The 23,646-nt window shown below is 35.9% G+C and overlaps 1 protein-coding gene across 4 annotated transcripts in view; it reads right to left on the bottom strand.

Moving 5' to 3' along the window:
- Window positions 1-14,303: 14,303 nt before the first annotated feature.
- The window catches only part of OSBPL6 (oxysterol binding protein like 6), a 50,237-nt gene continuing 40,894 nt past the window's right edge, over window positions 14,304-23,646 (bottom strand). For 3 of the 4 annotated variants that reach the window (XM_074144703.1, XM_074144704.1, XM_074144706.1), the window contains 10 exons: window positions 22,877-22,964; window positions 22,423-22,676; window positions 21,338-21,475; window positions 20,933-20,996; window positions 20,257-20,335; window positions 18,813-18,957; window positions 17,596-17,740; window positions 16,457-16,583; window positions 15,773-15,895; window positions 14,474-14,795 (listed from right to left, as the gene is read on the bottom strand). In XM_074144703.1, the coding sequence (XP_074000804.1) occupies window positions 14,687-14,795; window positions 15,773-15,895; window positions 16,457-16,583; window positions 17,596-17,740; window positions 18,813-18,957; window positions 20,257-20,335; window positions 20,933-20,996; window positions 21,338-21,475; window positions 22,423-22,676; window positions 22,877-22,964 (1,272 nt within the window). In that variant the 3' untranslated portion in view covers window positions 14,474-14,686. Of the gene's footprint in view, window positions 14,796-15,772; window positions 15,896-16,456; window positions 16,584-17,595; window positions 17,741-18,812; window positions 18,958-20,256; window positions 20,336-20,932; window positions 20,997-21,337; window positions 21,476-22,422; window positions 22,677-22,876; window positions 22,965-23,646 lie in introns of all 4 variants that reach the window. The other variant, XM_074144705.1, reaches the window with a different exon arrangement.

The raw sequence follows: 23,646 nt of genomic DNA, 5'->3' as shown, positions 1-23,646 counted from the left end.
GCAGGAAACACTGCTCTCCTTTTCTATACAGATACCATTAGGGCTGTTCTAATTTATTTTCAAGGTCACTTTTAGCAGTCCATTTGGAAAACACATACACTCACTATTATTATGTTTCCTATAAAATACTCCAGGTTTACAGCTCAAGTAAACTCTGTTGGAACCTCTTTCGATTCTCTGCCACAGAGCATGCTGTGATTATACATATTCATAGTCTGTGCTGCAGTACACATAAAAGGTAGATGTCCTGCCAGGAGGTGCTGTATTATGGTGTGACACTTGCCCAGCAATCAAAGTACTAAAAGCTGCACTGTACTGTAAACGCTACATCCATGAAAGGCTACAAGATGTGGAGTTCAACTGGCTTCTCTACGGCTTTTGCTTGACATCATCCCCCTTTCACCTCTATACAAGTAACATCTGTTCACTTGTTGAAAAGGGAATATGTTGCACAGTTGGCTCCTTTGTACCACTTCACGGCCTCCTCACTAGAGCCATGTTAATGATGAAAAGGAAGCACAAAAGAGATTAAGGAGCATAAATTCTGGTAATAGTTTTATATGCTCTCCTACAGATTTACCTTTCAGATTTCAGACCTTTGTTCACGGATGTGCAGACTACTTAATCTGTGTTTCATATGTCCACCTTTAAACAATACGATATTAAATGACTATCACTGGGTAAAGTGTATGAAATATCCCAGATTTTGCTTCTTTGTAATTGCCCTAATATTATTGGCAGTATTGTTAATGGGCAGGTGCATGTGTTCTCTGTGAAGCATTTACTAATAAAAGAAATGCAAAAGTAGTACACCAGGGAGAGATTTGCTGAGATGGTATGTTTGCCTTTAAACCTTCTACCTCTGAGAAGCGGGCACATCTCTCAGCCAGAAGTGGTCATTTGTTACATAAACATTACTGCGTACAATGAAGCTGCTTTCATCATCTAGCGTTATTAGCTTGTGAAGGCAAATCTGGAAACAAACAAGCCAGTGTTACCTAAAGTAGGTTTAATGCTGCCTTTGCTTTAAAGGATGCTGTCCAAATGGCTAAATCCTTTTTTTCCAGCAGCTGTGAGTGGGTGTGTCTGTGCTGGAGGACAGCTCTGTGGGCTTGTGCATCCACCTGTATGAGAACTGTAGCTGCTGCTGCTGCTGTGCCACTATGTCTGAAGAAAGATTACAAAACAAAGGATTTGTCTACTGTGGTATAATTCACATTGTCCATGCTAATCTTCCTGATGGGCACTGGTACAGTTATCTCTACACAATACTTCCTTCAGTAGTAGACATATCTTGTTCCTTGCTGCTTCTCCTTATGTTTTAATCTGAGCAGCAGGCTTGAACTGGATTTATTTTTGGCATTACCACTAGCTGCTCTGTGATACCAGACAATTAACCTCAGTCTATGAAACCTACTGTATGTGGCTGTGGTAATATATCACTTCCCTGAGCAGGATACTGCAAGAAATTACTACCATTATAAAATACTCTCAGATCTTTGGATACAGAGTATTTATAAATAGACAAAATGAAGTAGGTGTTTGTAGGGCATGCAAGAATTCAGTATCCTCTTTCATAATCACTTCTTTGCTTATTCAGGCTGTTCCTTTTCATGCTAAGAGGATACTTCCTCATCTAGTTTCCTAATTTATTTTTTTTTCACATGTGTAGGCATAAAATAAGAAGATACTTGAGCAGTTTCCAAATACTAAACATTGTAACAGACAGGTGACAAAAAAAATTCCTCTCACCAGACATGAAAAGCAACCTGACTAATATTGCTGTACTAGGTTGGCTGATCAACATTTAAGTGAAATCAGTTCTTGAACCAGCACTGAAGAATGGATGTGCCCTTCTGCTATATCACCTTAATTTCTTTGATTGCTAAATACAATGCTAGGCCCTCAAAAATAGCCCACTTAAAGAGGAACTTAATCTACACCTTAAATTTTGTCAGTTAAAAACAAAAAAACCTCAATGTCCTTATCAGAACTTGTAGTTCACTTGCAGTCCAACAAGTGTAACCTTTTGGAAATGTTTAATTACACTTTTTTCCTCCACTGACTTGTGAAAAAAATGTGCTCAAGAAACTTGGGATAGTTGTGAAAGTTGACCTACCTATAAGTTTCATTTCTTTGCTGAAGAAAATATAGCCAGACAGTCATCAGTGAGAAAAGTAACTACATATTTGATTTTACTTTGGAACTTTTCCATGTGACTATAAATATAATCTAATGTAATCTAATTACAGGTAAAAAAGGTCTTCACACCAAATTCATGTCTGTAACATGCATTCATGCATACTACATTAAGTTGTTCTGAATTCTTTTTAAATTACTAATACACACTTGGGATATAGATATGGGATAAACAACCTAGCCTGCCTCTTAGCTACTCTGCCTAATAGTTACATCTTAGATGTAGCTTTCAGAAATTAAAAGCAGTCTAACTATAAGACATTGCGTTTACTGACCTTAAGCAAAATTAGACTTGCTGCTTAGTTGAAATAAACTAAAGAGTACCTCCTCAGCTACACTCCAGTACCTCACTGGTTGTTTCAGATTGGTTTCTTTTAATTTGATTTAGTAACGATTACTTACTCAAAAAATAATTTTGCATATTCAGTTGCAGAAACAGTCAATATTGCATACTTGTGGTTTTTAACATTTAGACCAACTTAAACATTTAATAAGCTAATAAGGACTTGGAGAACCATGTGGCTTGATACATTGGCTGGGCAAAAGTGCTGTGTATCATCACATCAGAACAGATTTTTGTACTGGCAGTGAAACTTGGAACAGCTTTCTGTGGGCAACTCCTTTAGCTGAGTCAGGATGAAATCTTGTCAATAGCTTCCCACACTGTCTCACTTCACCACACCACAGTGCCTACATGTTTGTGGTTAAGAAGAAGTATCATCTGTCTCTTGGTTAGACTAGATTTAAAAATAAAATTTACTTCCATACTTAAGTAATAGTCTTTATGCTAAATTAGATGTCAGATTGGTAATGCTGCCTCACAGGCCTCTTGCACTCTAATCTATTCCCAAAGGTTTGTTGTGTCGGTTCTTTTAATCAACTAAGTAATGACATGTAGCTTTTCACACTTCACTTCACTTACACACAGTAATTTTGCTGAGCAACAGACATCAAAAAGTGCTTGATTTGTTTTGCAAAGCATTCAGAGGCAACTACGCAAATGTGAAACCAGAGCTAAATTCATTTGTAGAATTGTTTAACAGAGAATAAGCTCCCAGTGTACAACCTGGCTCAGAGCATCGGTTTGGACAAGATCAGATGTGTACTCTGACACAAGAAAAAGCATTGCCATTCACCAAAAAAAGTGTTTTCCCTTCCTTTGCTGTTGCTCCCACTCAGGCAGCATTCCAGACTGTTTGAACACTTGTTCTTTTTACAATGCCAAGAAACAACAAAAAACAAATTCTTGTTTTCTATTATGTTTTCATTTTAAATAGAATGTAATTGACTTAAGGGCTGAACAACTGACAAGAACACATAATGAAAAAATCCCACATACTGTTATTTTTCCAAGATGCCAGAAGGGGTGGGTGTCATGTATTTTTTTATTTTTTTTTTCCCCCCACACCTCTTTTTTCAATTTTATTAGAGAACATCAGGAACCATTTTCCCTACACCCTCTCACAAAACTTGAGAAACATACTGCGAGCTCCCTTTAATCATAAAGAGCAAGCTGAAGTGAAAAAAAAAAAAAAAAAGCAGAAGGCTCTTACCAGCTGTAGCATGAAGATAAAACCAGGAACTGCCAAAAAGAAAATTATCTTCTTTGAGACTGCAGTTGGTAGCTCCTGCCAGATTTAAAGGAACTGCACAGAGAATCACATGGGAAAAGTTTTATAAAAATAATCCTGCAGTGAAAAAAGGTTAGAAAGGAACAGGATGATGATAGTGAAAAGCCTTTGTTTCAGTGCTATTGCTGCCACTATCGCCCACCTCTCCAAAATCAATCTGTACAATATATATTACAATTTTATAATTAATAGTCAATTCACTTAACTAGTAACAAACAGTTCATTCAAGAACCATATTCTAAAGTGTTTCTTATGTTAATAAATCAGAACACAGATGACAGCAGTTTAAACAGTGTACATTGAGATTTATTAGAACAAGCACTAATAGCAGCAGTGTACAGAGTGATGGAGACAATGTACTGTATGCACTGAACAATAATAATTATACAATTGCACTTCTTCAGAGATCTATTAGAAAATGCTTTTCAGTAAACAGTTTCCCAAGTCTAGCATTGTTTGGATTTGCCTCTGAGGAAAAAAATACAAAAAATATGCTTTTTTTTTTTTGGTAAGGCATTAGCAACATTCATTGGCAGGCTAAACAAGTCATTTGTACATGCATTATCCAATTACATTGCAACAGGTAAAAGAGCATCATGTTTCCTCAAAAATTAGAATTGTGTGTGTGGTTTTTGGACACAATATCCTGGTAAATCCGGCGCAGCCTGAAGGAAACATATGATGTCTTTTGTTACATTGTAGAGCACAATATAAACTATAGCATAGCCAAGTTCATCTTTATTTCCTACAAGAAGCTGTAGGACCTCCCTCACTTGGAGTTGGTGTTATGGGTATTGTGTATACCACATACGTCACTGGAATGAAGTCTTAATTAAATTAATTTCTTTTGTTTACTATTCCCTCCACTACCACCTCTCTGAAACCTGTGGCCAAAATATGCTCGACTGTAATCAACATGAACTACTGTATGAGCTTGGTTTTTATTGCATGAGAGGTAATCGGCATGAGGCCTCGCCTGCATTCTTGATAACTACAACAGTACGTTCAAAACCAACTCATGAGTGCAAAGACACAGAATAAGCATTCCAGCTGCCTTATGTGGGAACTGAAAACTGTTGGTTTTCTGCTCCTTCCTGGCTAGGTTCTATCTCTGAAGTACCCAGAGAATTTGATATGCTGAAAAAAAGCAATTCTATTTATGTGCTAAAGCCTAGAAGGAGAGAGGGGAGGCACTTTCTCACATTCATGCTTTTCGAGGCTGAAATTAGGAGCATGCTTTTAGTTAGCCATCCCCTTCATCACAAATCAGAAAGATGTCTCCTTTTTTGATTGGCATACAGCATTAGCAACCCTCACTCTGGGCTGGCACCATCCTGGGGAAAGTACCAGGAAACAGGGATAGGAACTGCAAATATTCTTACAATTAAGCTTGCCAGAGTGAGACATAATATGACGAATTGTCATTGATTTAATCTCCTGTTCTTTCTTCCAAATGTCATACATAATTGAGCTTTGCAGTGATATGAAGTTAACTGGTTTTTAAATACTACAAGTCCCAGAATAAGGTCCCAAAATTCCAGAGAGTCAAAGGAAAGTCAAATATATTGCTTTGACTGGCAAGCAGTCAAACCAGCTGTATTTCACACATTTATCTTCCACAAGAGAGAGCACATGTTCAAAATTTAGCTGAAGTGTAACTAGTTGAATACCTAGAACTGACTGTACATGAGGCCTACAGTTGAAGGAGATTTGGGCAGCTAGATCATCCACTCACCTGGAAGCTCACTGAGTTCAATGGAGTACCAACGGCAGCTCAGCTCATCTGCACAGGTGCTCATTTGTTTAGTCATGTAGGAATCAAGTACTACAAAGCCTGGTGTAACCAGGTACATCGTTTTGATTTCTTAGGAAAGTCACTATTGAGCCTTCTCATTTGGACTTTAGTATCTACAACTTTTAAACTGAATTCAATGACACTGCAATGTTTACGCTAAGTACGTATTGATGCCCTTGCAAGATCAGAGTCCAAGCAGATGAAGCATGAAAAAAAAACATCTGAGATGTGCACTGCCAATTAACATGTGAAATAAAAGTTTATAGATTTGGAATATACAAATAATATCCTACCTATGTTATTCCTCAGCTGTTGATGCTTAGTAACTGTAAGCAATAGAACTGTTTTTACAGGCATGATTACAGCCAGTATTTGGAGTCAGAATTAATAAAATGTAAAGATGAATCATTTTGAAAGGTATCCCAAACTTGTGAATAGTCAAGCACAAATGAATGCATTTGCAGGAAAGTAATCAAGATTACTTTTTAAAATGTTAAATCACTGAATGTACTATGAAGGACCAAACTTACGATTTTAATAATTGCGATACTTTAAGTAGCTTATACAATTTTCAAAACAAATATTTGCAAATCAATTTTTTATTGAGTTATTTAGAAATTATGCTACTGACTTTTTTTTCCTGTATCCTTTTCTTCATCATCTCATTATGGAAATCCACAGTGAACTTCTGAGCATAAAATTAAGGGTGCTGCTGGTGATGATTAATATTACAGCGCTCAAAAATAATGCCTTCTGCAACATTTGGGTAGCTGGGTACATAAATGCTTCATATTTTCTTTCTTTCTTTCTTTCTTTCTTTCTTTCTTTCTTTCTTTCCCTTAAGTAACACTTTTCTACTGCTTTCAAACAACAGAAAAAAAATTGCCTGGTGCATCTAAGAACATAGACCCTTTCTAGTTACAGTCCAAGTCCATTATTTCCCTCTAAAAGAGACACTGTCTACCCAGTACTCAAAAGTAGCACTGGCTTTATGTGTTAGGCTTCTAGAAAGCAACTATTTGCCTTTAAAATTAACCTTAAAAATAGCAAAGTAAGCTGACATAATAGCATAATCACAGTGGAAAGACTCTGAGGACCTCCTTTTACAAGTATGCTACACCAAGAGGTGTACAAGAAATTAACAGATTTGGAATTTGGGTTTTGGTTTCTTTTTTTTTTGTAGAATGAGCACAGGGATATGGGCAATCAGCAAAGAATGCTCTTTTAGCTATTTAGGTGTTGACATTTTGGCTTGCTAAAAAATTGGTGCAGGGCTGTTTCCCCATCTGAAATTAAAGGCTGTTAAAAGTAGCGAAGCTCAGTAAGGCAATGTAAAATTGACATCTAATCTAAACCTCTACTCATCTAACGGCATTCTCAGAGTCTGAGCAAGGTATAAATACTAAAATTTACTACGTTTCATACATGTGCGTATGGGACATAATCTCAAAAAAATTGTGACATTATTCCTAATTCATATTAACTTTGTGCAACAATGAGAGAAAATACAGAATTTTTTGCTGTTGAAATATGGAGAAATCATAATTCACCAAACAGTTAATTATACAAAGGAAAGTAGATAAAGAACCAAAGAAGAGTCTTGGTACTGGTTACAGCAAAGAAAATATACCTATTATTCTAATACAGAACTATCATAATGATCTTTCTGGATAACACAGTAGTTTAATTTTATAAAGGCTTTTTACATACTAAATAAAGTATCCACTTCAGACAATCTAGCAGATATCTAACAGATAAGGAACAAGAACTTTGCTATGCATTTTGGTGAAGGAAAAGATTTCAGACATCAGATGCTAGCAGCTTGACTTCTTACTCATTTTATAGTAAATAACATAGACACAAATCAATATACAAAGAAGAATCCCATCCAGAAAAGCCCACTGAAATTTCTTTCAGGTCCAAGGATGAAATTTTAGTGAGTAAGTACTATTGGTCCACCCTGTTCCAAGCGGTGGAGATTTAGCAAGATCTGAGCATTAGGTGCAAGACAGAAGCACTACTCTTCATCTCTGTGGAGTTCCAAACATTGTTTAATTTTTAAAACTCAGATTTCAAATGTAATTAATTCTTAGTGAGGAATCAATGTTTGAAAATAATTAGTTTAGAAATAATTACAAAGGAAAAAGAACAATGCTGTTGCTAATTAGAGAGAAAGCTTAACTAAGGTAAAAGTTGCCATCTTTGCACTTATGCCTGTGTACCAAAATACACTCATCAGCATTTATTTCTCAGCTAATAGTCAGGTCTTGTTTGAGCCTCAGTTGAAAATAAAATTTATTGTGATCTGAATTTGTTAGACTACATTTCAACCACTAAAGAATATCGATAACACTTTTTTCAAGAACTAAATAGACCCGATTTCTAACCTCAAATTGGAAAGATAATATTCAATGCTGACTTCAAGATAGGTGACAAAGCAAGCTTAAGATATTTATTTATAATGTTAGTATTGCTGATCCAACCTCAAAATATTTTATAAAACATTAAGTAAACACAAAGATAATTGAAGATCTTGTCTGCGTTTCTTCAACAGGGGTAAAGAAGCTATCCTGAATTTTCCTTTGCCTGGAGAATACTGAGGATTAAACTTACATTAATTTTTTTAATGTTACTGTAATATTCCTTGTTACAGCCTGCCTTCAATTTACCTGACAAATCAACCCCTGGGCCACAAGCACAATCATAAATAGTAACACAACTTCAGAAAAAGATGTTGCAAGTGTGGCTACACAGACTGGCACAAGGAGCGAGTACCTCAGTGAAAAAGAATAGTTCTGGTTGAATACTTATCACTGTGTACTGCTCTTGTATAGCACTTACATCATTTTGATGCTCAGGGTGTAAAAGATAGGTTACCCACTTCTGACTTTTTGAAGGAATCTCCTTACCTCTTCTCTTTTCATATTCCTAATATTCTGGGCCAGCAACATTATACGCTAGCATGAAATATCCCTTTTTCATTAATGCAGACCATTAAAAGTAGCAGTCTATATGGAAATATATTTCAGTGTTTCATAGGAGACAACATCTGGATCATTTTTACTCCTGGAGCAATAAGTAGCTTTACTATACTTCAACAAATTATTCATACATCAAGACAGAATATATCACACACTGCTGATTCTATATCACAACTTCATGGTTTTCTTATTTATAAAATATGTAAGTCTGTTTGTCCACATTACCTTCAGCCAAATGCTGGCTACAGTGATTTTTATTTAAAACAGGAATAAAAACTTCCCTTCACCTTCAGAATTAATTCTGCGCAAATGTCACCAATCTTCCCATTTTTCATGTTGTCATGGATCAGTGGAAAGAAAAATGGTATTAAGATAACCTGCCTGAAACTGATTCAGCAGCTCTGCTGACACTTTAATTCATAAAAGTTAGAAAACTTTCTATTTTGTTACAGCTGTGTCACTGACAGAGCTGCTGTAACTAGTTTCACTGTTCTACATTGGAGTCTCTCCCTCCCTTTTCTGAGGTTTGTCAAAGGTTGCAAGGAAGGAAAAAAAACCAATTTAAAAAAAAAAGATATGATGGGTTTATAATACCACAAAACTTGACAAAGGAGATGGGTATATAAAACACCTACAAGTACATTATTATCGCTTTTTAAACCTGCGAGATACCATATAAAAATCCTTTTATAAACAGGATTTTCAGTTTAGTAGAAGACAGACATAGCTTACACCAAAGCTAATTAACGAAGGTGGTTTACATTCTCTAGTTTAAAGAGCAAATAATGTTTTTGCTTTTGTAAACCTACTCCTTACAATATATAATAATAAAAAAAAAAAATGCTGTAAACAAGCCATTTCTCTGAGATAACTGAGATTTGCAGCATTCTTGCGGGTGCCATTCACTGTTCTTAGTCTAGATTCTTCTGTTAAAACCAACCAAACAAAAAAATCAAAACCAAAAAAAAGTCCTTTCTCCATGAAACTACTTCTGAATTACACCAGAATTATAATAAAAGTAACAAGGGATGGTAAAATAGAAAATGATACTACGTTTTATACTAAATATACATTCACAGTTTTGAGCACATAAACAAAAAAAAAAAAACCAAACAAACCTTAGTTGTCACTGTATCCCTGTCTACCTCAAATTTTATCAATATATATGTTTTATCAATTTATTTGCTTGAAAGAGCAAATTCAAGTTTTATACAATTTTGATGACTGTCACTTAATGACAGACAGGAAGAAAACCCAAGGTAGTATTTTCAGCCCCAGCAGCTGCCAAGGTAAGTGGTTATGACCCAGTAAGCTTTGTCAGCTTTCTCCAAGGTCTGTGTAGAGCACAGGGTGACCCGTGAGGCCATTCCAACATTTCTTGCACACTTCTGTCAATATTAATCTTTAATCCTTTTCCCCCAGCTGGGCCAAACTCTCTAACTTAACCCCTCCTGTCATTTTAGCATATGAATGCAAATACCCTTTCCTTTCATGTGGATTTAATCTGAAAATTCTCCTTTACTTTCCTTATGCAGCTCCAGCATTAGTAATGACATCTAAAATAGAGTTAATTCCTCAGATTACAACTGCAGCTAATGGCATGTTAAACAGCAAGTCTTTATCTCTGCACCAGACAATATTTAAAATCCTATAAAACAAGGAGACCACACAAACCTTCCCTATACTAACAGAGCTTTGCTAGTGAAAGCAAGTTTTGCAAAATTCACAGAGAATTGGCGTCTTCAGCCCTCTTGGTTATTGTGCAAGTGCAACTGAATCTCCCCTCCCTTCCAGGGTATTTCTAAAAATTCCTATTTTTTGACAGAAACTCTGTGAGCAAGACTGCATTGCACTGGCCTCCACTCTGCCTGGTTTGAGGGTGAGAAAATCCCATGTCACCTCCATGGGAAACACAGCGCACAGCCCATATGCAAGCTTCTCCCCAGGCACCCACGAGGGTGAGGCCAGCACTGGCTCCTAGTGTGCCTTAAGGTTCGTGTAATTTCTTTTCATAAAGCTCTGAGAGTGTTCAGTAGGGAATTAAGGGCAATATCTTTCAAAACCGTGTCATTTATACATACTGCAATATTTGACATATGCCTAGCATGTGCTATTCAAGTAAAACCCATAAATGCCGTACAAGCTCGAGTCAGAAGTTCAAAACGAGGAAAAAAAAAAAAAGGGTAACACTATTTGTAAGATGAAAAAAGTATTATAGTAGGAGTTCACTTTTAAAGCCAAATACAAAAACGTTTATTTCATGCAATTTACACCTGTCTAAAATTAGAACGGGTGCCTAGATGACTTGTTAAACACAGTGATACTGTATGAAAATCAACTCAAATTGTATCTCACAGTGAGATAACAATTTCTAATATGCTGAAAAATCTACCATTTTGTTAATATAGATCTAAAATAGGAATGAAGCTATTTAAATCTTTATACGATATTACATTTGATGAAAATGGCTACTATTACCATATCATATCTGCAGTACCAGAACAGGGAACAAATTAAGGTATACTTTTAAAATATTAATTGAAAGTGCAGTTTACTATTGTGAAACTAAAGCGTAAGGGTTGTCTATTTTATACAGAAATAAGTGTTTTGAGGAAACACAGGAAAAAGCAAAGGATATGTCATTGTAGTGAAAGTTAGAACTTCTTAAATTGTTTAAAAGGTTTTAAATGTCAAATGATTTGCACTAATTTTCATCACATACCAAACCTATAGCATTTATATCTACTGAGTTGGTAAGTATTTTTCATGCCTTTCAGAAGGAAATACTGCCTGGATGAGTGGAGTGAGGTGGGATGAAAACTGCCTGAATCCCCAGACCTGAAGGGCATTGATCAGTGTCTTACACCCCGCTGGCAGCCAGCAACAAGGACAGCCCTGCAGGCGTCAATTTTGTGGCCCATGTCAATCAACATCTCAGCAGAGACCTGGGCGAGCACATAGAGACTACATGCTAACAAGTTTGTGACGACATTAAATTAGGAGGGTGAGATGGCACACCAAATGGCTGAGCTTCAATCAGAAGGACGCTGCTTGGCTTGAGGACTGAGCCAGAAAACACTTCATGAGGTTCAAGTGGAAAGGTCAGCACCTGGGGCAGAAAAGTCCCGTGTGCTGGGAAGGGACAGCCGAGCAGCAGCCCTGCTGAAAAGCAGCAGGTACTTACAGTGGGTGCCAACAGCACGTTCTCATTGCAACTTGGGAAACCTCATTCTGTGCTACGGTGGCAGGGGATGTGAAAAGCCCACTATCACCTGCTACTCAGTGCTGGTGACATTTCACAGGTTGTCTGAAAATTGTAATTTGGACAGAAGCTCTCTGACCTTTCCTCTGTTAACCCATTCTCTTCAGAAACAGCACAAAATGATGATGTCCCCCCAGGCTACAGGAAAAAAATTAATAAAAGATATTGCACAGAATCCAGAGAATTCTGCACTATGAGAAATTGCCTTACAGTACATCTACTAGCACTTTTCAATTTCTGATAAAGACTGCAAATATTTTGTAATGCATTGTTCCGTGTTTCCTCTACTCAGTAATTAACAAATTTAATATTTAGTAGGCTTGAAAAGTGCCTTCAAGAGAAAGATTTAGCCTATTACTGATTTTTTTAATTCTAAAAATGTTATTTTTCTTTCAAGGAGTGTCAAATATACAATTGCAAAAAAAAAAAAGCAAATCAGTGATAGCATCTTTAGTGTTCACCAAGTTTCAGTTTGCATTGCAAATAATGGCATTCACAAAGCACCAGCAGAACACTGTAAAACTAAAGACCTTATTTCTGTAATTAAATTAAAAACTGACTTTGAAAAAAAACAACTGAGGACGTGCAGTTTCTGTCCCTCAATGTTGTTTTTAAGGAAAGTGACACAGGATAATTAATTGCTATTTTGCACACAAGGTGCCAATTTGATTTATAGTGTAAAGTCATGAAAGCAAGTAGGATGAAGTTAACCAAGTACGATTAAAAAACCCAAACTTTGATATATTTTCATTTTCTTATAATAACAATTGTTGAACTAAAAAATTAAAAATAAAAAAAAATCAGACTATGTTCAACTAGGAAAGAAAAAGATATCGTTCTTTGAAAACTTCAGAATTTTCTTTGGAAGAAATCCTGTTAATCTGCACACAGGGGTTTTTTTATACCAAATATACATAAGCAATTCATGAGCATTCACAATTCTTAAGAAGTCTACTTAATATTTTTTTTAGGTTTTTCATAGTTCTTCCTTATAACAGAACCATGTGAAGAAATTGGAATTCATTAGTAGCCAGTTGCTTTGCCATAAAAACAAGGGGGGGGAAGTAAATGCATATTAAATAATCAAAGTGATCTCAGTTCTTTAGGGACCTGACTCTGCAAAAGGAAAAAGCAGGTGGAGAGCTGGGTATGCATGGTAATCTACTGAGAACTGTTCAAGCAGCTCTGCTGGCAGGATCACATACCTTTCTAATAATTTTTTTTTAGGTCTCAGTACTGAAATCAATATTAAATAGAAAAAAATGAAGGGTACGCTGTGTATGTGTAGAAAGAAATACAGTGTATATGCATGAAATCTAATCTATCATCAGTGGCTGGATGTATAATACATGCATAGATACATGCATCATAGATCACACCATATGGAATGCAGTTTTTACCTAATAAAATTACTTTTTTTCCTTTTATTAAAATCTGCCCCCTCTTGCTTCTAATGTTTCAGATATTTTCAAATAGAAAGTGCCAAGCCTTCTCCCAGGTACTTTAACTCAGGCTTAGCAACACATAAGAGATTTGGTTCTTAATCAAAAAATATAGAATCACTTTATGAAAAACTAAAATATAATTTTGCACAAAAGCTATTTTGGCAACACAAGTAGTAGTCATTAGCTACAACGCATGGGAGCCTCTGCCATATTTTCAAATATAAACTTAGATAAGAAAAGTGTATGGGGAAAAAACACAGCCAGTAAAGTAAACAGTGTGTGTGGCAGAAAATAGTTGCATTTACAGTACTATCCAGCTTCTGGAAAGAAGCCAGAGACCTTCCAATGAAATCTTTCTGTGCTTTTAACGCTGTTGCAAAGCTTCAGGGAATTATAATCGTATAAACAGTTACAGGGAAATGAGATTCACTGTGAGACTATGTCCAGCCAGTGCTAAAAGTGACGATTGCATCTCATCATCAGTCATGTAGAATATGAACCTTCTGACTAGCAATTCATATGCATTTACCAAAATTGCCTCAAATTCAACCAGTTAGCAGTTTCTTTTCAGTCTGATTATACAGTCAGCTTCCCAAAGCTAAAGCATGTACAGTAGATCTCATTCCTCTGAAATACAGTTAGATGTTTGGTTGTCTTTTGATTTTAAATAATGGAGGTTCTCCAATATTTATATCATGATAAAATTCTAGTGCTTTAAAAATCTGCCCTTCACACAAGCCTAAGCATACATATTTTAAAATTGCTTACTGTACAACTTCATATTTTGTTTAAGGCATGAACAATGGCATGTGAATGGGAACAGCTTCCGGAAAAGCGTATCTTTTTGACAAAAGTCAGTCCAAGCACATCAAACCAAAGGACTAACCTGAAGCCAGAAATGACAGTGTTGTGACCCAAGAGTTTTTAACAAAAATAGTTGAAACAAAATGGATTTTTTTTCTCTTTTTCTTCCTTTTTTTTTTTTTTTTTAATTTAAATTACATTACTCTTAATGTCTTTTTAAAGCACCGGTTGCAGTTTTGCATTTACCACCTCTTCCGAGTGACTTTGGATAACTCATCTGCTTCTTTTGTTCTGAATTTTCAGTGTATGAAACTTTAAAACATTTCTTTTTCTTTTTTTTTTTCTTTTTTTTTTTTAATCTTTTAATGGCTGCTGCAAAATTAAAAAGATCCAGAAGTGGTCAGGGGCCTGGTCTAATGCACTTTCAAAAGTCCGTTATAAAGATGAATATAAATGCGAATGATAGGTTTTTCCGTAGACCCACAAACCACGCTCAGCTATAAGAAACATATTGTGCATAGTTATTTTTTTCTTCAGAGTGATATGTTTACTAGATCTACATTCTCAGTTTACCAGAGTACGGGAATTTCTACTTTACTAAAGCCAGGATCCTTTCGCAGTTCCCAGTAGGTGTCATTGGTAACCCAGGCTTCTCTTTGATTAGCATCGATAACTTTTCTGTAGAAAGGGAAAAAAAAAATCAAAACAAAAAAAAGAGAGAGGAAAGAAGTTCTGACCATAGATCTCCATGCTTATGCAATATGAAATAAAATTCCATATCCCTCTTGTCTAAACCAATACTAAATCTGATTTCATATTTCTAAAGGACACAAGAACAGTCAAGGATTTAAAAATAAAAACCAACCTCTACCTGTGTCAAAAGTGGAAGTTTTAGAAAACAGCCAAAATCACAAATCTGTTGTCTGATCTATGTGAGCAGGTCTTAGAGCCACATAAAGCCTCTTTTGCCATTACAGATTCTGATTATGTTCAGGGCATCCACCAGGAGATCTAGCTTGTAGAATGCAAGCCTTTTACCATTTATGTTATTTGCCTCCTCTGTATTTTGCTCATCTTCCACTACAAAACTGCATCAACCACATTCAGTCTTTTCACTTTTGATTCCTCATCCTAAACATCAGGCTATTTGGTATCACTATCCCTTGTTTCAGAAGAATACTCAATTAAGAAAACCCAAAAAAAACCCCAAAACCTCCACTCAAAAATAAATAAATTATAAATTAAATGTATATATATACATTTATGTATATGTTTAAAATAGATATATACATGATGTTGTTGTTCAGGTCACTATTTATTACTTTGTTTATGCAATGACTTAAAACAATAACATAGTTAAATCTTAGATCCTAATATTATACTTCTATTCCACTTCAAAGTTCAAAAAAAATTGGCCAAGGGGAGCAGCAGAGTTTTATAGCTGTTGCTTATTGTGAGAAAATGATCTTTCAGGTATGAAGCTTTAAACTATATAAAAATTGCTTCAGGCAGAGATCAGGTATCTGATTATTTTTCTTAAAATTGCCATTTTCCAGGCTTTCACGATTAACAGACTACGTTGGTGCTAGTTCTTGCAACACTTTGTCCAGTCACACTATAGAAAACAGATTTACTACTGAAACGAATAGACTCACTTAAAAAATTTGGGTACATATTCAATGCTGTTTTCTTCCATGTACCGCCTCCGACCTCTCTGGAGTTCCTCTATCCTTTGTTTCTCAGATGCTGCCGCTTCTATATTTCCTTCCTCCAGAAGCCTGTATGAATGACAGCAGGTCCTATAGCAATTGTGCAGTGTCTAGAACAAGGGATTTTCTAGCACCAATCACCACAAAAGCCAAGCAGAAGTCAAGCCTGTTGCCTGTACCTACTTTCAGATTTAGTCATAACCTCATAAAATAAGAGTAACCGAGATGTGACTCCCCAGTTACACGTACCTGACCTACAACTTAAGATACATGCTTTCTTTAGTAACTTCAGCCTATCACAAACACTGAATTATTTTGAATTGAGAATTAGGAAGGAATTAACATTGCTTCCATTCACAGCAGGAGGGCATGACACTTCAGAGCTTGTCCTCCCAGTTTGTTATGAGGAATCTTACCTCCGCACTACAGCTCTACTATACCAATGAGATACTTTCTACTTTCCCTCAACTGGCTGAAACAGAAATTCGATTGCAATACTGAATACCTTCTCTGCTACCAGAATCCTCCAAAGCTTAGTTCAGACTGTAGCAAAGACAGACAAAATGCAATAGTCAGCGAAACACAACCTTAAAGCCACCAAATATTAAGTGTATAAATAAGCATTCTTGCCTTTGATCTGGCCTGAATCGTGCATCTGTTGAAGGAAGAAGATCTTTAAGTAAAGGATCTAATTCATTGAGCTCAATAGCAAACCTTGTGAAGCCGTAATAACGTTCATAATTGGTTGGCATGGAGCCTGTATGAATATGTATGAGAGAAAAAAATCTTTTTAAACTATTACTCTAAATATGAAAGAGATTCATTTATTTATTAAATTACAACAGCAAAAATATTTTACTCTTATATACAATTTAAAAAGCATCAAAAGCTATAGTCTAAATGGAACAACATTCACTAAATACTAATTTCAACTGCTTATCCTGTAGAGGTTGTAATTACATGCTAATAGATTCAAAACTTTTATGATCTTCCTTCCTTTTTAAATAATCATTACTGTTTGCAAGATTTTCAAGCTAAACATAGTTTCCTGTTCCCCAGAAAGTGGCCTTATCAAATATCTGTATAAAAGCTAACCTTAACTGATCTTTGGAGTTAATTTTGGAACACTCTCTCACAGACTGATTCAGAACTGTTAGCAGCCGTGAGAGCAGACATTGCAGACAGTAAGGTGCAAAGTAGGATTCAAAATACTGTCAATACAGAGTAGGTTTCAAAATACAAACAACAATGACAATTCCTGGATAATCACTTGGCATGCATGAAAGATACTGTAGGTACAAAGGATAACCAATTCAACCTCAGTGCCTCTAAGGAAGCAGCAAGGAAGTTGAAATCAGCTCCTGAAATCACAGGAGCTCACCATCTCTGAAGATCAATCCTTTTGGCTAATAAAACAAACTCAATAAACTGGCACTTCCTATTTGCTGAACCCAAATAAGCTACCCTGCTCTCTGTGAGAAGACAGGCAGGCCCAGACATCCAAATTTTCTTCTTAATTTTATTCTTATACTGACCCCAGTACCCCAGAATATTTGACCAGGAGTCAGACTGAGATGTAGAAGACTGTGCCCTCTAAGAACATTTCCTTTACCATTATTACAAACTCATGTAAATTCATGTCCATTTGCCTAGCCAGAAACTTAATTTATCCAGTAGTATTTTGTGTATGTAAATTGATGGCTAAAACAGCTTTACGTAGTTTAGGGTTACACTACTGTGTCTGCCAGAGTTTCTTACAAGTTTCTTACCTGGCCTCCATATGCATTTGGCTGAAGGTGCAACCCCACAATAAAGGCCTTCATGCCACTTTCCAAAAAGGCGATGAACCACCTTCCCTTCTTGATCTATCACAACACCCTGGACCTCATTTACATTTGAATTCCAGTAGTTCACCTGCAAGTTTAACGAAGAATTACTAGTTCACACTGGTTTTCACTTTACCCATTGTACCATACATACTGCATGAATCTTAATATGTGGCACTAACTGTCCAAATTTTGTACCAAAACAGCTCACCTGGAACCAAGAATATCAGAATCTGAAATTCAGATGATCTGAATATTAATTGATTTATTATATGAGAAACCTGAATAATTTGATATGTGGTTTTGGTAAAAAGGTATTTAAATTGTCGTCACATCTGGGAACTATATTGTTGTTCATTAACCCAAATCCCACACAATTCAGCAAAAATGACACTTTGAAAGTTGCAAGATCAGAGTCAGCTAACTGAATATATCTGTGCACATAAGGGAATCCTTCGATGGGTGCTGCACACTACTGCTTGCAGCAGGGAAGCTGTTCAGCCAGTATTACTTGTTATTTGTTGCCTTTTGTTTCTCTTCTCTGTTTTGCTTTTCTTAGACACATTTCTCTCTTACACTTTCACCTACTGAGGCAGTTGCCTCTTCTCAGAATATCCATCAAAACATGAATTTCATATTTACAGGAACGCACCATTGCTAGTGCTGCAATGGTATTGATGTATTTTGTTGCAATATGAAGACAAACTTATTTTTAGTGAAAATAATTGACAGTAACAATAACAGTGATCTGTTTTGCCTAGATATTCAAATACTATGAATCAAAGTAGCATTATTTAATCTAAAGAGATAAAATACTGACTGCCAAATTCTAGTAAAGGCAAAAGTAAAATGGCACAGAAGTCTACAGTGACTTTGCATTTTCATTGTGGTAATAGAAAAGAAATTTTGACATCTCATTTTTAACTTAAACCCAACAACAGTATAGCACACAGCTATACAGCAATTCAACACACTGATATCAAATGGTTGATGGAATAGAGTCATACTACTTGACATAGCACTCTCATTTGATAATTTACAAATGTTGATAAGACAAAATGTGGAAAGTAGATTTCAGAAATACTGAAGAAATGGCTTGATGTATGCTTAAACTATGCAGTTTTATGAATATATGATATGTATTACAATACATATATTACCTTGACAAATGTGAGTTTACAAATACAAACACTGCTTTTTGTGTTTCTGATAGTTATCTCTCCATAGTGTTCTATCCACCGTCTGCCACTAAGAATATTATGTATGCAAGTAGTGACTTTGTTCCAGACATAGTAGTCTCCATACCTAAGAATAGATTAGCAAGTAGTTGGTAACATATATTAATCACGATCACTATGGACAAAAAAAGTAAAACATAGCTCCATTATGATAAATACAAGATCATACTCCTCAAAAACTTCTGAGACAATAGCTTACTTTAATAAAGCACTGGTTCCGGGTACATTACTAGTCCTCCATTACTAGAGCCTCCTTAGGCTCTCACCTAAGCTCTAGCACAGAGAACTGAAGAATGGTGCTATGAACCACAAATCAAGACATTATGAACCACTGAAGCCCTGCAGAACATATTCACTATCCTCAAAGCAATAAGTGCTTTGGCCACAAATCCTTTAGGGACAGGACAGTGAATCAAAGATCAACATAAGGCTGAACTGAGGCTATAAGAAAACAATGTAATATAAATTACAAATAGAATAAAACAAATATGGAAAGGAGATAACAGGAAGGCAGTAGGAAGCAGGAGCTCACTGGCACATCATCCTTTTCCCTCTGTAACAACTACTCAGAGTCACCGCATCTCTATTGTCAAACAAGGAAATAAAATGAGGGAATTGTATTGCACAAAGCACATTCTCCTTCAGAGCTGAGGGGCAAGCATGAAGAAAGAAGACAAAGATCCTCCTGAGTGCACTTACTTCAATTTCATGGGATGGATAAAGAGGTGAAGTGGAGTGATGCCATACTGTTAGAGGCAGAAAGAAAGGCTGGCTGCAAAGTACAGGAGCAGGAATAGTACTGCAAAATTGCAAATACTGCAAAACCAGCAGATGTCTCAAGTATCCTCTCCTTGCAGATTCCCAGGATTTACAACTTGCAACTAGCCTTACCCATGGTGAAACTTCTCACTACTCTGTCAACACCTGAAGAACATGTTTTGACTCATGTATGTTTTGAAAAATGATGTTACATTGTTACTAGTGGTTGTTCTGAGGGAACACTTAGCAGTATTGAGAGCCTTAGAAAGGACAGTGCTAGCTGCTGACAGTCCTATATTCTAGCCTTGTTCTGAACATTTGATCACTACTGTACATGTAAAACTTGGGTTCTCTCCCCTAAAACGTTTCTATCCCCCTCTGTCTATCATTTCCTAGAGAGTTTTTATATTTTTCCTCCAAAACCTCAAATGGATCTTCAGGCTCAAAATGCTTCAGTATCCCCACCTGTACACTAGGGAGAGATTTGAGCTAGGCACTGACTCTCAGCAGCACAATTCATGTGTTGTCTGTGTACACTTCCCCCAATCCATTCACAGATAGATTGCAGCAAAGACTGAAAACAAAAGGAAATAGGACAGTGGCTTACTTTGGAAGAGTCACATTCAAGGTTCCAACCGGCAGAATTTCCATTGATTTCCCCCAGAATTTGTTTTTCCACCTGATATCTGAATATAATAGCGAAAGATTTACAAAACTGAAAAGACCAGTCTTGCAGTGACCTGCATAGCACGCGAGGTGGTCTATGCTAGACCATCTGGTTAAAACAGGACAGTATGAGGTTGCCATGAAAATACAAAAGAAAAAAAATACTAAAAAATGACATTAGCTAAGAAAAACTAAAGATAAGTTTTATTTTCTTCTAGGAGTCATGCCTGTGCTACATTATTTTCAAAGCTCTCATGAAAACATTCAATACAAATTAAATGCATATGCCAGTAGATACAAAGAAATAAAGAGCTGCTTGTTCAACTGTGTAAAAAGAACTGCTTGTGTTTGTAAGAAATTATAATATTCTTAGTAAAAAGCTTTTTAGCAGAAAAGTATAAACAGATTGCAAGTGACAAGGGAAGTTGTAACATGTCTGCATACTCTTAAGAATGAGAATTTGGAGTGAAATAATTCAAAGCATCAGTTTTTAATAAGTTACTACAAAAATAATAAGCATATAAATTTTGAGTAAGTTCCAAATGCAAAGCTCAGCTTGTACAAAGTTTTTGCTTTCTAATAAAAAAAGTTTATGCTTTTGAATTAAAAAAGTATACCTTGCCAAAACACAAAGTTCTTCGATTCACAGTGACAGGCCGAAATGGGAGGATGGTGGCTAACCTGGAAAACAGTTTGGATGAGTTAAAAACAATTCATTTTCATTTCTAAGACCATATAATTGTTACTGCAATATGAAAATACTAAATAGCTCACACTATTATTTAGCCTATGTTGCTATAAAAACAAATTCAACTCAAGTTTGTGCTTAAAATGCTATGTACTTAAAACACTGCCTTGTGATTACTATAAAAATACGTACCTTCTAGCATTTAATGAAGTTATACTAAGAACCTTTCTTTACTAGTAAGAAAGCATAGAAAGAAAAAACAATATTACTTTATAAAAGAAAGAAACCAAAATCTAAATCTAAACATGAGTGTCTATCTAGAAATAAGCTTTACCTGCTCTGAGAAAAATCGAAATCCTTTATCTTCTCTAATACATTCATAAGTTTCACCGAGCACTGGGTTAAATGGCTTGCTTCCTGCTCTGAAGTATGTAGAGGCATAGCCTGACGCTGCAAAAGCAGCTATGAGAACCTGTGAAAATGCAGACAAGAACGTAAGTGAGAATAGGCAGAGGTTTTTGTGTATATGCCATAACTATGTGGTATCACACAACTCGCTCCACTCAAGACTGAAATCTGGATTGATGAAGCATGGCTGAGAGTGATGCCATACATCCCAGCCAGAACCAGTATAAACTGTATTTCTTTTGTTGATTTAATTTGTTTTTCTTCATGGCCTCAGTCAGTCTCTTTCAACAGTCCCCTAAAATAAGTCTGCACAAGATATTGTTTTTCTACCTTTAAATAGGCTTATCACTAATGATCTAAAACACAGACCCAGCTCTAGTTTATGGCCCCTGTGAATAAATACTATATTATAAATTCTAATGACAAGATCATATACCATTTTCCTAAGAGAACTATTTTATTTTAGTGTCAAACGTAAACAGTTCTCACTTAGGATGTCCTTAATGCACAGTTAAGGTTCTGCTAAGAGTGGGGTGAACCTTAACCTCCTCCATGAGGAGCTACCATGCTCTTCATGGTTGCAAGGACATGACACTCACATGAGCTTTTACATGTTTTGTTTTTTTTCCCACTGTGTAATGGGTGCTCCCTGCTTTATTTATTTCATGTCATTCATAAATGCAGCATCAACAGAATTTACACTCTTTTCACGAGCATTTCTTCAACAGTAAAAACCTTCATTCTTCCAAAACCTTTTTCCTTAAATTTAACTATAAGACACTACAGAGACATTTCAGAGATATCTGTACCAGAGAAGGGGATCAAATCCAGGTTTCCAAGGAAGCTTTTGGTTGCACCGCTTTTCCTTCCTGTACTCTCCTGACTTCTTCAATTCCCACCTTCCAAGCTTTTCAGCAAAGGAGGCAGAGTCCTACAGAGCCTGCATAGACCTTCACTCAACAGTTCCCCTTTTTAATACAGACATAAGAAGTGCTACACTCAATTTATTACCATGCGTTCATAAGGATCATCTGTTTCAGCAGCCTTGTCCAAGAGTTCACTGTATTCCAGCTCTTCACAAAGATGTTGCAAGGTATTCAGAGGTTCATTTAGCTCAACTGGCATGGATACTTTGGAAAGATCTTTGCCAATGTTATTTCGCAAAATATTCCACAGATTGATATTACTGGTGTCAGGGCTGGGAGCTGGGAGACAAGTTCTCCGTCCATTCCTGAATGCGCCTCCTGTTAGCTCACCATTGAGAACTGGGAAGGGAAAAAACTATTATTATTAGAGAGCACGAGATTAAGAAAAACTGACTTATCCATTGAACCAAATCACCACCAGAACAAGCAAGCCCAATTTCACTGATTTCAGCTGAGCTGGTCTTGTACAGACATGCAGTAAATCTGGTACATGAACATAACCAATGTAATTTCCCAAAGTTTAAAACACAGCTGTATACTTTGCCGAGAAATGTTGTCTGCAACACTGGTGTTGTCCTCAGATATATTATCACTCACATCACTGATATAAGACTCATCATCAGAAGCCTAAAACATAAATAAAATATCAATTAAGACAAATATATATAAAATATACTAAAAAATTAGACAAAGCAATTAAATGAAACACAAATATTCAAAAAAATCATTTCTACCCAATTAGAGCTTTTAGCTAAAATCAACTGGATGTTTCAATCAGCCCATACTGCCAATGCACAAAAAGTGTCAAAAAAAATGGTATGGTCTCCTTATGTTTCTGAATTCCTTATTATGAAGGCAAACACAGATATTACATTTGCAAAAGGGTAACTTCAAATAAGATCAGAGATGAGTAAAAATTGACAGCATAACACTGGGGATGGGAGGTGAGAAGAGATTTGTGCTCTTTATACAGAACAAAACAATAAAACACAACTTGTGTTTCAGCAAAAAATTATATGGAAATTGATTTATTTTGCAAAACAAGAATACATCAGTGTTAAGACTATTTTTAATAAAATTTTTTTACAAAAAATATTTTTTTCCAGAAATATTACTTTTAAAATATTTTACAGTGTTTATTCATGACAGAGCATTTATTATAAGGCCTATACCATTTGGGGGTGATTTTGTAAAGTTTCCACTTTGTTTATACCATACAGCCACACCAATTTTCCATGCTGATATAGACAATCCAGACTATTAAGATAACATGTACTTTACATCTGCCACAAGCAATAAGGCAAGGAAC

This window comes from Numenius arquata, chromosome 3 (genome assembly GCF_964106895.1).
Source record: "Numenius arquata chromosome 3, bNumArq3.hap1.1, whole genome shotgun sequence".
NCBI lineage: Eukaryota > Metazoa > Chordata > Aves > Charadriiformes > Scolopacidae > Numenius > Numenius arquata.
The sequence above is the reverse complement of the archived record's forward strand: the minus strand, read 5'-3'. Positions and strand labels throughout refer to the sequence as shown.